This window comes from Achroia grisella, unplaced genomic scaffold (genome assembly GCF_030625045.1).
Source record: "Achroia grisella isolate CSIRO2021 unplaced genomic scaffold, CSIRO_AGI_Agris_v1 utg511, whole genome shotgun sequence".
Classification (NCBI taxonomy): domain Eukaryota; kingdom Metazoa; phylum Arthropoda; class Insecta; order Lepidoptera; family Pyralidae; genus Achroia; species Achroia grisella.
In genome coordinates, this window is record NW_026712905.1 from 935,572 (window position 1) to 950,115 (window position 14,544).

Sequence of the window (14,544 nt, forward strand, 5' to 3'; positions counted from 1 at the left end):
AATATACTATTCTTTTACATATTGCATCTTTAATTATCACCATCGTTGGCTGCACCGACCCCAGCGCCCTATACACAAATATATTGTATGTAATATATTTATTTAAATGTTTTGTCCGAAATATATTTATAACTTAGCTTCATTTTCTCTTCTTTTTAAACTAGTATAAATATCATTTGTGTATAAAACTAGAATTTTATCTGATTTTTTTTCTTTTTCATATTCCTCTCATTTTTAATATATTGTTATTATAAATATCGACAAATTTAATATTTTTATTTATTTTCAATAATACAATACGATAAGGATTTACTAAAATTCATTCAAAGGCCCTGGATTCCGAGGTTATACGATTTTTATGTCTTACGGCACTCCACTAGTATTATTGTATATATTTACTCGCAAATTCGACTTCGAGATTTTATAGTATGGAGAAGTAGAAGTTACGAGTTTTTAATTTTTTTATTACAAATCATAGTCAATGTGGACCAAATTTAACATTGACACACAATTGGGAAGAATATCATTATTGTTGTGTATGAGTGAATAAATCTATTCTATAGTAAATAATAAAATCACAATAATATACTTCATATATACATATAATCATATACTTTTAAAATAGCAAAATCACTTTTCAAATAAATATAGCAGTTTCCAAGAATATTATACTTTTAAATATCTGATCTAATTTCTAATGTATAAATACCACTTTTTCAAATTATACAAAAGCAAAATACCACTATTATATTAAGGATCTCGATATTTCAATGTACCTGTCTTTATATAGTTATATAGTTAAGATAATACTAATAATATCAGAACAATTCACACAGCGCCATCTAGTTCCAAGTTAAGCTTGCTAAAGCTTAAGTAATGGGTACTATATTGGGTACTATGTGCCCTGTAGCATGGTGCGGGTGACAGTTTCATTAATGTTTTGTTTCACTCTCAAAAGTTGCCGCGATTTACAAATTATGAATTAGTATTTCATGTGTACCATATTCGTAATATATTAAACGAAAAACATATTACGCCGACCCCAAATAAATGGGATAAGGAAGAAGCAGATGATGATGATATTCGTAATATATTAAATCGTTAAAAACTGTATTAAATTAAATGTAGCAATTTTTAAATGTAAAATTAATAACTGTCACCTGCACCATACTACACCGCAAGAAATATAGATAACTGATACAAATACATAGATTTTTTTTGTAAATACATACATATTATACATAGAAAACACCCAGACCGATACAAACAATCATACCCATGAATACAAATACTTGTGCCGTGCGAGGAATCGAACCCGCGACCATCAGAGGTAAAGCGGTGTGTTAAACCAGTAGACCACCGAGACCCTCAGAGATCAATATATATATATAATCATCATCATCTCGGCTAGAAAGACGTCCACTGCTGGACAAAGGCCTCTCCTAAAAGTCTCCACGACGATCGGTCCTTCGCTGCTCGCATACAACACCTTCCAGCGATCTTGATCAGATCGTCGGTCCACCTTGCTGGAGGTCTTCCCACATTGCGTCTTCCGGTCCGCGGTCGCCACTCGAGGACTTTACTATCCCAACTTTACTGTTTTAAGATAAAAACGTGTTGGCAATTAGCTGTAAGTTTATATTGTATTAATTAAATAAATAAAATAAAAATATTTAAATATACGGCGTGTATGTGTACAATTGTAAATAACCATGTAAAAAATCTATAACAGTGTATATCAATACCAAATATAGAGTATTATAATTCGTCAATATTCGCTAATTTGAAGCTTATATCAATACAAATACAGGTCAATACTGTTTAGAAACATTGCTATGTAGAAAAATTTCACTATTACACTATATTTATCTAAATCTTAAAAATATTATAAACGCAAAAGTTTATAAGTATGAATGTTTGTTACACTTTCACGCAAAAACTACTGAACGGATTTTTATTCAACTTTACAGTATTATAGCTTATGCATCAGAATAACACATGGGCTATATTTTTTACTGCAATTTAACGCGGGTGAAACCACGGGCGCAGCTAGTACACTATGTATCAGCATTTAAACTTGCTATAGCCATTTGTAAAGCGCCTTCTCTGGACACATTGCCTCCTATAAATCCTGTACTGTGACAGAAGATACAGCCTTCTATTTGAGCTACATCACTCAAAATCTCATCGCGGACGCCCCACCACTTTTTTGATAGTGGTTTCCTGAAACAAATATTTTTATGAAATGTTAAACAAGCCAATAATAATAAATAAGCCTGGACAATTTCCACAGCGCTATCTATTCCCACAGTAAGCAGAGCTTTGTGTTTTGGATACTCGACGACTGATATAATTATTTAATTACTTTTTTTGTAAATACATAATATCACAGAAAACACCCAGACCGATATAAACTATCATACTCATGACTACAAATGTTTGAACCGTCCGAGGAATCGAACCCACGACCATTAGAAGTGAGGCGGTGTGCTATAACCGCTAAACCACCTAACTGTCAAAAACAGGATATAAAAAAGACCATGAATATCACAAAATATATTGTGTAGCCCATGGTACTTCTCAAGAGTTGCCATTCTTGAGGACTAAGGTATAGTAAGGTATACCATGTAATTTTACTGCCATGTTCCACTCTTCAGACTGGAACACAGTAAAGCAAACTGCAGTGGCAGAAATAAATGAGACATGGCTTAATTAATTACTGAGTATAACTTATAAAATTTCGGGGGTCGTAAAGTTCCCCCTTCAGGGCTGCATTTTAACAGATAAACTTATCTGTTTTAACATTAACATTGTTCTATATTAGAATGTGTATCTGAAGCTTTATTACCAGACTAGTCTCCTACCAGATTTGGCTGCGTAGAGAAACATGAGCGGTGAAGGTGAGTTAACATCGTCACAGGATGGAAACCTTAAATCTACACCCAAGGTCACAAGTCCCAGGAAGTACTCAGAGTTTCCCTCTCTACCACAAGATAGATCCGCACTGCGAATCCATGGAATGCTAAGTACGTCTCTGTGATGTTACAAAATCTAAGGGTAGGTCTTATAATATGATTTTTTTTTACATAAACTTTACAATACATAGTTTTATAATGCCACACTTTGTACATCCTCTCTAACATCCTTAATGTGTAACACTTAACCAAGTAATATAATAAATTTAATTTCTGTTTCAGCCCTGTAGCGCTTATATTTTTCATCTTATTTCGTGGAATGCACCGCATGTGCTAAGGCTAACTGCCTACGGTAAGTTATCAATGGGGGATAAGATGAATAAGGGGTCAGGTCAGTTAGTCCATTGACAAATTCACCTGGACTTTATCACAATGGTTTCCAGGGCTAACCTGATATGGTACATTGTTACCAATGGGGTTTTTTTTTTTTTGTGGATGATAATGGAATGGTGCACCCGCCTGCGCTAACGGTTTACGCTGGCAGGGCACCAGTGGAGGATGATAAGATGAGCATGAGATCAGGTCAGTTAGCCCATCGTGACAAATTCACCAGGAATTTATCACGATGGTTTCCAGGGGGAACCGCGTGGAGGTCGACCTGACATGTTACATTGCTAGCAATGGGGTTATCAATCCACATTACTAACAATCCCCTTCCCCCCTACCAATGGGGTTACCAGTCCATATTAACTAATAATTGCCTTCCCCTCTACCACACACAGGTCTACCATTCTATTACCCTACCGGAGTGAAGGGGATTGTTAGTAATGTGAACTGATGATCACATTGCTAGCAATGTACCATGTCAGGTCGACCTCCACGCGGTTCCCCCTGGAAACCATCGTGCTAAATTCCTGGTGAATTTGTCACGATGGGCTAACTGACCTGACCTCATGCTCATCTTATCATCCTCCACTGGTGCACCGCCAGAGAAATCCGTTAGCGCAGGCGGGTGCGCCATTCCATTATCATCCACAAAAAAAATCATACTATTATCATCTATTAAAAATGTCTTTAATACTAACCTGAGTATAAAACTTGTAGGACTAACTGGCACTGCTTGCACTCTCCACGATCCTGGTTTGTCATTAAACAAAACATACTTAATCTCGTGACCAAGTTCCATTTCCGTTTCCAAATCAAACAAGTGCTCTTTCCATGGAAATCTCTCTGTGAATTCCAAAATCTGCCCTGAACTGTGTATCTCAAATCGACTGTCTATAGCTGATTTCACATAATCCCGTGCTGGTAACCAAGTGGAAATAAAATAATTAACAGTGTGCAGAAGTTCTTCACTCACTAACACCATAGCTTTCTTAAATACTTCATTTATATCAATTTGCTGATTACTATTCCAATTCGGATTCAACCTGGCAACCCTAGCACTTAAATGCGTGCGAATTTTATATTTAGGCTCATCATCAGTCATCGGAACTCCATTGTCTATTGCATCTATTTCTTCTATTAAACTCTCATAAACCTTTTTATAAATAATATTTAAATCTGATGGAGTTAGTGGTGATTCTTTTGGCGCCAACTCTTGTAACATTTGCTCTCCATAAAATGCATATACTAGACCAGCTGAGCTTAATCTGAAATAAGTTATTGTTGATATAAGCTAATACTCATCTTATCATCCTCTACTCTGTGCCCTCGCCTGCGCTAATGGTATGCGCTGGCGAGGGCACCATTCCATAATCATCCCCTAAATATAACTGGTTCTTAAGCTGGGAAGGAGATTGTCAGTAATGTAAACTAATGATCCCATTGCTAGCAATGTACATGTTAGGCTGGGCTCCATGCAGTTCATCCTGGAAACCACTGTGATGAATTCCCGGTGTCTTTGTCACAATGGACTAATTGACCTGACTGATGATAAAATGACCATGAGCTCAATTAAATTGACTTATATAAAAGGAGGCAATTCTAGCTTCTAATTATGAAAAATATCATTTTTCTACTTAATCGACGACATATTCATGTGAATATGGTTTGTACCATATTCACACTGATATGTGAGTGGTACCCATGGTACCCAGTTTTCCCCATTTGTTTCAGTTAAAGCATGAGATACACATCCTTCAACTGAAACAAATGAAGCTTTTTGGCAATAAAAAAAATTACTATGTTCTTGCTTCTTTCAGAAATGGCTGGACTGTTTTTGTCGGGACTTTTACTCGAAGACAGGTAATGTCGCATGGCTCTGTAACTACAGAGCCGGAGAAAATGGGCATGCAACGCGGTCGCCTCGTCGAAGGGGGCGCTAACCCGAGATTTGGATGTATACTATAATTTTATTAAAATATATCTATAGAATAATTAATAAATAATGTAACTTAACTATAAATATGGAGACATAAACCAAGCTAGGATAAAAATTGCATGCGGGTGCTGATAACCCTAGCGCCGGCCCTGGCTAGTTATATTATAGTTCTACACTCAGACTGAATAGACATGGTCATTCAGTCTGATTGTAGAAATGTAGACAAATTCCTCATTTATCATATAATTATTTAAATATAGTTTCTAAAAGTTTAACTTTTAACTAAAAGAAGCCATTATTATCACACTTACTTAATCTTGTATTTGTCACCCAGTGTAGGTTTCAAAGTACTAAGAGTTTCATTGAATTCCCTTTGATGGTGATCATATCGCTTATTCTCATGGTCATATACTGCACCAACATCTACAACAATGTCACATTCTTTCAACTTCCCTGGATCCCTGGTCCGGACAATCTCGGCATCCTTATACTGAGGCAACCTTTTAAGCATATAGCATGCCAGCACTTCATCGCAATGGAAAACACCATCATGAGTTCCGATCTGTAAAAAATATACAAACTGTGGTAACTTGTTTTTAATGGTGTTAATAGGCTATGATGACCTTTTACCATCAGATGGGCCGTATGCTAGTTTGCCACCTTCATGGTATAAAAAAAATTTGAATGGCAAACAGCCTGTCTGATTGACAGTCCACAGGATTCATTTGTATCTTAGTACACATTAATAATTACAAGTAACATAGTTTACAGAAAATTTATAGATATACAATAGAATATGGGTAAACCTGCAAGTGTACAGTACAAACTGGCTCATATAAGTATGACCATAAAATTCCTCTATAAATATAATTAATATAAATTGGAGTGTCTGTAATATTAAAGTAACCGTTTTTTACTACATGCATATAGTAAAAAGCATACTGCATGCATATAGTAAGAATGCATGTAGTAAAAACTGGTTACTTTAATAATGTAAATATAGTACATACACCAACACAATATTATTAACAATTTTTGTCTGTCAGTCTGTTTGTTCTGGCTAATCTCTGAAGTGGCTGAACCGATTTTGACGGGACTTTTTTTGGTAGGTAGCTGATATAGGCTATTTATTTATTTACATTTTGGAATAATAAAATTAAATTCCATGTGGTCGCCTGTACCGCTAGTTATCGATATAATTTGCACATATATGTCTCAATCAATTGTTTGTTTATACAACAGTAGTGGTAGGCTTTGAATTTGAATTTGAGTGGGAATCATGCATACAACTAACCAAAATATGGTTACCACAGCCCATAGACACCTGAAAAATCACTTGCTATAATTATTCCTAGCAATATTTGGTTTTTAGGTTATATAGTAATAACTCAAAAATGTACTAACTAAATTGAGGTGTGAAATTAAGTAGGTACGTATTATTATTAATCATTTTAGAAATGGTAATAATATTTATTCAAATGAACTTAATATAAGCACTTTTGAAGTCATATTTTTTTTATTCTACCACTCATTCGGAACTCAGAGTCATCATAAGAAGAATGAATAAGAAACTTGTGTGTTGTTCAGTTAGGTTTATAATCAGTAATTCAATTGTTAACAAAATATTTAAATTTTAAAACTCACGCCGTACGTAAACAATGACCGATGCATGGCGACCGACTTTCGTATTAATAATACAATACCAACATGATTAATAGATTAATTTACATAACAGAACAAACATATTACGGAGTTGAGGGTTTTCTAAAAAAGAATTGTGGTAGGAACAATATTACAAAGTTTTTCTAACCTTCATTTTATTGAAATAGCCGCTCAAAAGTCGAACTCCTGAGAATCGTGGTGGATTTTTTGTTGTGTAATATACAAATGCATATACTTTACTAATTTGTTTCAATAACATTAGACAACGCAATATAAAATAATATTTCACGATATGAACAAATCTAACCAAAAAAGCTTACTTGTGCCTCGTAAATAGAGTGAAGCGATGTGATTGTGAAATGGTAGTACCTATCTAGATATAAGCCATATTTTACTGTCAGTGTCAGCGGTGAAAATATGCTGTCAAAACTACGAATCTGTCTGACTGTCACGGACACAGAACACTAATATCCTAACAGAATCACAGAGTACTCGAACCATACCATAGATAATCTACTTTTCCCGATCATTAATAATTGGTTTTAATTACTTTTCATAAATTATTTACGCTTCACACTATCGAAATAAAATATTTTATTTATTTTTTGTACGTAATTATACCGATTATTGTCGATAAATGTTTATAGCTTGTATTTCTAATGAGTAAGCTTCGCTTCTCTTTTATTGAAATAGTTTATAGAGAATTGTAACAGATGGCGTTAGAATAATATTTTATTTAATTCTATCTTCATTCCATCCCTTATGGGGTAAGCAATAAGAACCGAGTTAACCGAGTGCTGATTTTTATTAATATCTTTGATTAATTCATACCAATAAATAATTTTAATAAGATACTTTTGGTCCGCTGATTATAAAAAATATAATAAACCTTGTTTCTAGCAAAAAATATTAATATGTAAAAAATGAAACCGAATTGAGATTTAATATTCTCATATTTTTTATACTTTTTTCCAGTCATTATATTGTATGCCATTCCATTTACAACTCATTGTACGCAATGTACCGGCATTGCGCTAGATGGCGTTACGAGTACGACTACGAACCTTTTCTTCAATATTTATGTTTTTATCTAATTCGTTAACAATGTTAGTCTTATATAAATAATTTTTTGTTCTTGTTGTGTATACAGTAGCTAAAAAACGTTTTGAAGGGAATATCGCAGTGTCAATTTAATTTAATATACATTTTTTCCTTGATTTACTAAAATATTTTATTTCTTAATTTAATAGAGTATACACAATTAGTAGATTTCGATTGGAAAGTGTCATCTTATCTTAATCTTATTAAAATTATAAATGCGGAAGTTTGTGAAATGGATGTTTGTTACTCATTCACCCAAAAACTACAGAACGGATTTTAATGAAACTTTACAATAATATATCTTATGCATGAGAATAACATTCCACTCATGCTATGTACCTATGTACTGTCCCTCGTACCTTCATGTTCTTCATCCACGAAATCATCTATGCATCAGATCCATCACACTGGTAATATTCCCCACCTTCCCTACCACAGCTGAGTCACAAGTTTCTTCATTATAAATACAGATTATCCTAAAATCAAAGTATTACATGATTGGCGCCATTGTATTATTTAGGTAACATTACACATTGAAGATAAGATTATTCTAGTTTAATGACCGACTTTTTATTCATATCGTATACGTTGTGAGGTTTGATATCTTATTGATAATGTAATCCATGGATACCTTTCTTATTTATCTACGTTATAGAGTAGTATTTAGTTAGTTGTAACCGGATATCAAAAGGATATACCGTCGCACGTAGGCCATAGACAGGGAATTCATCCTCACACAGTAAAACTTAAGTGGTGACAAACAGGGTTGTTTTACATGACTTTCCGCACACACTCAGATTGTAGAATGAACTATTCTATTTATTTACTATAAAGACTTCAGGGTAGGGTTTTTCAAAAAATATATTAAGAACACATAGCACCCCTAATTCATTCCCCTCCGATCGATCCCCTGTCCATTTCAAACGGGGATCGAAATTACTATGGCCTTAGCCGAGGTTCGAACCCCTAGCGATGCCCTCAGACTAAAGTCGTATCCGTCAGGCGAGGGTTGGCCTTCAGCCGCTCCATAAGTCCTTCCGCGGGTTTGGAGTGCCATCTGCACTCGTCCCCTGTCCGTTATAAAGGCCAGCTGCGGCCAAGATCATTTGAGTAGTCCGAAAAAATTTTTTTAATAGTCTATAATTATAGTTTCAATAATATTGATTGACATCAGAATATTGTGATATTTTATTAATACGACTGGCAACAGCAGTGTATGTCTTTTTTATGGGTAAAATAAATAAAATGTATAACTTACCAATTCGTTGTAGTATATTTCATTATATTTGACACAGCAATAGAAAAACGATACAGATAATACTATATATAATCTCAAAAGTTGTATATAAAAAACATGATTCAAAATAAGAAAGGAAATACATACTTACCCGCTAAATTACAAATATACAAACCTTGACTGCAAATACAACAGACCAGCGAAATAACAATATATATAATTGTTAACAATAAAAATGTTATAAATGGCGTAACCAAAAGGTATGTAGCCAACAACTACTATTATAATAATTATTATAATATTTTTAATGAAAAGAAATTGAGCGACATATTGTATTAAAATAATGCATATATATAATAATAATAATAATAATCTCAGGACAATTCACACAGCGCCATCTAGACCCAAGTTAAGCTAGCTGAAGCTTGTGTTATGGGTACTAGATAACTGCTGCAAATACATATTTTTATTTCCTTCGTAAATACTTACATATTAACACCCAGACCGATACAAACAATCATACTCATGAATACAAATGTTTGTGCCATGCGAGGAATCGAACTCGCGACCATCGGATGTAAAGCGGTGTGCTAGACCGCTAGACCACCGAGGTCGTCTTTTCGAATATAATTTTCAATATTTGTATACCTCAACGAGTTTCTGAAATTCTTCCACTTTTATTATATAGTATGATCTAAAACTGTACCACGTAGCAAGCAAGCAAATAAATAAATAATTATCATTATTATACAAAATAAAGAAAGTTGAAAAACGGACCACCAAACTTTGGTATTAAACACAGAATTATTGATTTGTATTTATTGAAAAATAGCAGTAATTTAAATAGTTTGAATGTTTATTTAACTTGTAGGTACTTATATTTATTCTTTATTGAATATATAACTTAAGATAATACTGTTTATTATTATTAAAGAGTGGTTATCTCTAGAATAACTAAATTTAATTGTTCTTTTTGTCCGTGTAGTTTAGAATAACCGTTTACAATCTAGAACTCTCAGATATCAACTACCTGCCAAACTTTATTCCAGACTTTTAAAGATTATTGCATAGGTTTTTCATTGATTATTCTTAAGGTATAGTAAGGTTTATTAAGGGTCGGAAATTCGTCAGTCATATTTCAGAATGACAGATCAATGAGAAAGATAACGTGGAAACGCCACTACACATCTTATGTGGTTGTAGCTCACTTATGCATAAACTAAATATCTCCTTTGGAAAATACCTATATACATTTTATCCTGAGAAGATAAATATCATCGCTCCTAAGAATTTCCTTCAATTCTTATCTTTCACGGGTCTAAGTACCGAACTTTGAATAATGGCGAGCAATAGATCTATACAGGTCCTAGTGTTAGTACCTGACAATAGTCTAATCCCCCAATAAGAAAAAGAGAAGGAGATTTCAGTGGTGCTGGTTATGTGTGACGGTTGTAACTTCTATCCATCCATCAGGTCATCAGTTTGTTTATTAAATAAATATATATTTATAAAATTTAGGAGTAAATTCATATAGAATACATAAACAAACGACTAATAACTATTTAATTTTAAAGACAACAATACTAAACTAATTATATTATTTACATAACTTAATTATACAACTACATCCTAAAATTAAAAAGCTTAAAGAATATAATACAATAACTAAAATATATATTTCTAAAATTAAATAAATATAACATGTATATTATATAGTATAGGTATACGTAGTACTTTCAGTGATTTTACAGTTTGTCATTACAGTTATGGGAAAGACTTATCTAAATGTAAAATGTCCTGGTTTTAATATTATCCAATATTATAATTTGATCGATTCATTAATTTTAATAAAGTAGCTATAAATCTTTCATGTCGTTCTGTTCTTCTTCTTATTCTTCATTGCAACGGCAACCAAATACATATATTGAAATATATTTTCCCCAGAACGCCGCGACAACCCTTGCGCACTCCATCGCATCCCTTAGGTCTTTCTTTGTGTAGGATGCTGGGCACAAAGGACAAGCCAGCAGGTGTGCCATAGTCTGGGATGGCGCTCCGCAGTCACAAGCCTCCCTTGAAGCGGCACCCCACTTTACCAAGTCGTTTCGTTGCCTCTAGTTCATATTAAAAAAATAAACTTTCAATTCAAAGTTTCAATTGAAGATACACTTTTAAACACTATACTTAGTCATAAGAGTTAATTAGTTATTGAATAAGAGTTAATTAATTAATCAGATACTTTTAAACCTATTATTGCTCCCAACTTAAGTATATTTGGAGATCACTAAACAAATTGTTCTATGCTGGAAATTGACTGATTGACAATCGCCGACAAGTAAACAGAATAGAGGTTACAAAATTGAAAATAATTAAAAAAAAAATACAAGTAATATAAAAAAACACGAGTATAAAATAGACTTCTTAATTTCATGGAGGTGGATGCGAAGCACAGGAGGTCCCGAAGGTACGACGGCATTCCTGCTTGGAGCTGATGCTGTACCCGAAGCGGTGCAGAAATAGTAGGTTGATAGACTTGGTTGCAGCTGATGCTTGATGATTAGGTTTATCCCAGTTTTCGGGATCTCGGGGAAGAGAGAAGATTCTACGATATATCTCCAGACCAGGGATGTTAGGGAGCTCCGTAACCGTAATCGAAACTTTTATGGGGGGGGGGAAGCAATTGTTAGTAATGTGGATCCGATAGTTTCGGTTTTTTTTATGGATGACAATGGGATGGTGCACCCGCCTGCGCTAACGGTTTAAGCTGGCGGGGCACCAGTGGAGGATGATAAGATGAACATGAGGTCAGGTCACCCGCCTGCGCTAACGGTTTAAGCTGGCGGGGCACCAGTGGAGGATAATAAGATGAACATGAGGTCAGGTCACCCGCCTGCGTTAACGGTTTAAGCTGGCGGGGCACCAGTGGAGGATGATAAGATGAACATGAGGTCAGGTCAGTTAGCCTATCGCGATAAATGACTTACTTTATTACTTTATTTGGTTTACTTGACTTTACTTATTATAACTTATAACTAATTATAAAAATATATTTGTTACACTATTGTATTAGGCTAAGACTTGTAAACATAGCTGTAAGCAAGGAAATAAAACAAATAAAATAAATAAATTAATTTGAATAATATTTCACCTGTTTACTACATTAATATTTATTAATGTGGCAAGAATATAGTTATAGTTAGACAAAATTATGACTGGCAGATGAAAAACTATTGAAATTTTAAAAAGTTCAATGACAGACATCAGCTGACAATAGTAAATAAATAATACAGAGTTTTATTGTACAAAATATATAAAAATATGAACAAAAAAAATAAAAGGTGTGAAAATACCAGATTGGATGAAGACGTTAAAAACTGGAGCGACGATACAGCATGTTGTTTTTCAAGAAGGGTATATTAAGGTCTCTTATCGGCAGCGCGCACGTGACACCCCTGGTGCTTCAGGCGTCCATAGGCTACGGTAACCGTTTACCATCAGACGGGCCGAGTGCTTGTTTGCCGACGTCGTAATATTGAAAAAAAAAAAACTCTAACGAATCAAGACAGACGCATTCCATAATCCAAGACCGCAACTTGACTCCTATTCGGCCTACAAATATATTAATTTATAAAAGTGAATACATAAATAATAAATACAGATTCGTTATGCATAAGTTTCATTCCGTAATACTACAATACAAATGGACTAGCGGTTTTTTTTGGTAGTAATACATATTATAACTTTTTTTTAATGTATTAAGACCTTAATCCTATTACATCGATGCTTGGGAAGTAATGGGTTAAGTGTGCTTTTACAAAATAATGCATTTAAGTATTTATATCAGTTGTCTAGTACCAATAACACAAACTCTGTTTAAATTAGAACTAAATAGCGCTGTGTTAATTGTTCTAGGTTCTTATTATTTCAATTCATTAGTTCGATTGTTTGGACTAGTCTTAGTGAATTCAGTATGTGTAGGTATATTAAAAAGAAATAAGTTGTATTACTTGTTTAGTACTTATATTACAAGTCCGCTTAGATTGGGATTAACTAGAAGATAATATAAAACAATTTTGATACTTCGAATATCTACTTCTGTATGAGAAAATAATCAATATATTGATTTGAAAATATAAAAAGTCTGGTTGCAAAATTATTGGTTTAGTAGCCAGATTTGAAAGGTGCGAAGGTCGTGAGTTCAATCTTCATTGACATTAATCTTTGTAAATACGTTATTCATAAAATAGACCGAGTCTTTTGACACCATTACAAAATTGCTTCTTGTCAAATGTCTGTAAAAAAAAATAACTTCCCTAGTTATAGTTAACCCGCCATACTTTTTACTTACCCTCAGATAAGGTCTATCGATAAAATGAACTCGTTAAAACAAAAATCCAATCGCAAATGTCGTGATCGCTTCAGTTTCGATAAATATTTAACCAATACCGATCCGCCACCGAAACAGCACAACCCAAAATTAGTCAAAAATTCCCAGTCACTTTTTCACACTGTACATTCGCAAACTAGTTTGTGCTGCAGACTGTACCCAAGTGATAGGTTGGAGCTTTTTTGAAGACATAAAGTGTATCGGACCAGAGTTCAGATAGCAAAGCGGGCTCAGTAACGCGCGAGATTTCACGCGGTACGGTCATGTTATACTGCGTTGTTACTCGAGACTGAGCGAGCGCACGTCCGAATACGCTCTCGGCAAACCACGATAAGTCGAACATGTGATCAGTGACAAACGAGAAAAAATCATAGAGTAAAACATGGACATACTTTCCGCCACTTTCACTTTGAGGTTATAATTTTTCCGGGTGCAATTTTTCCGAACTAGTGTTCTTAAATTTGCGATTTGGCAGCAGAGACCGGTGTTCGTTGCATAACAATGCAGCGAAGGCCGGGCGTGGAAAACTTAACTCTTTTCACGTTGGTGAATTTTTTTTATGCACAAGTTTCCACGCGGTGTGCGGTGTGCTAGTAATTTAGGACAAGTTTAGTGGCATATGCTCCTATTAGTCTATTACGAAACGCTCAAGGCAAAAGTTTTGTTCTGCAAAAAGTTTGTTTGCTTATCGTCTGATGACAGTTATCCGCTAATTGCTTAACAAAATTTCTTTTGGCACGGATCTGTGTAAGTTTACCCACCTTTAGTCTTCGCTTCACACGCCGCACCAATTATTTATGCAAACATTTACTTTATTATTAGTTTTATTTCTTTTTGTCTTACATCCTCTTTAATGTATCAGCTTTTTCCATAGACGATTACCGTGTTTTACACTATGATATTTTCGTCAATAGAAGAA

The 14,544-nt window shown here is 34.1% G+C and overlaps 2 protein-coding genes across 5 annotated transcripts in view; one reads left to right on the forward strand and one right to left on the reverse strand.

The window, feature by feature from the left end:
• Window positions 1–791: 791 nt before the first annotated feature.
• Window positions 792–7,290, reverse strand: LOC131846460 (MYG1 protein). Its single transcript, XM_059195773.1, has 4 exons — window positions 7,049–7,290; window positions 5,550–5,800; window positions 4,001–4,567; window positions 792–2,223 (listed from the first exon to the last, which is right to left on the reverse strand). The coding sequence occupies exons 1-4, from the start codon at window positions 7,157–7,159 to the stop codon at window positions 2,058–2,060; spliced, it is 1,095 nt and encodes a 364-aa protein (XP_059051756.1). The 5' UTR covers window positions 7,160–7,290; the 3' UTR covers window positions 792–2,057.
• A 6,586-nt stretch (window positions 7,291–13,876) lies between these two features.
• The window catches only part of LOC131846441 (uncharacterized), a 201,318-nt gene continuing 200,650 nt past the window's right edge, over window positions 13,877–14,544 (forward strand). For 2 of the 4 annotated variants that reach the window (XM_059195737.1, XM_059195742.1), the window contains exon 1: window positions 13,877–14,039. The gene's annotated coding sequence lies outside the window, so the exon portion shown is untranslated. The remainder of the gene's footprint in view (window positions 14,040–14,544) is intronic. The other 2 variants (XM_059195738.1, XM_059195739.1) reach the window with 2 other exon arrangements.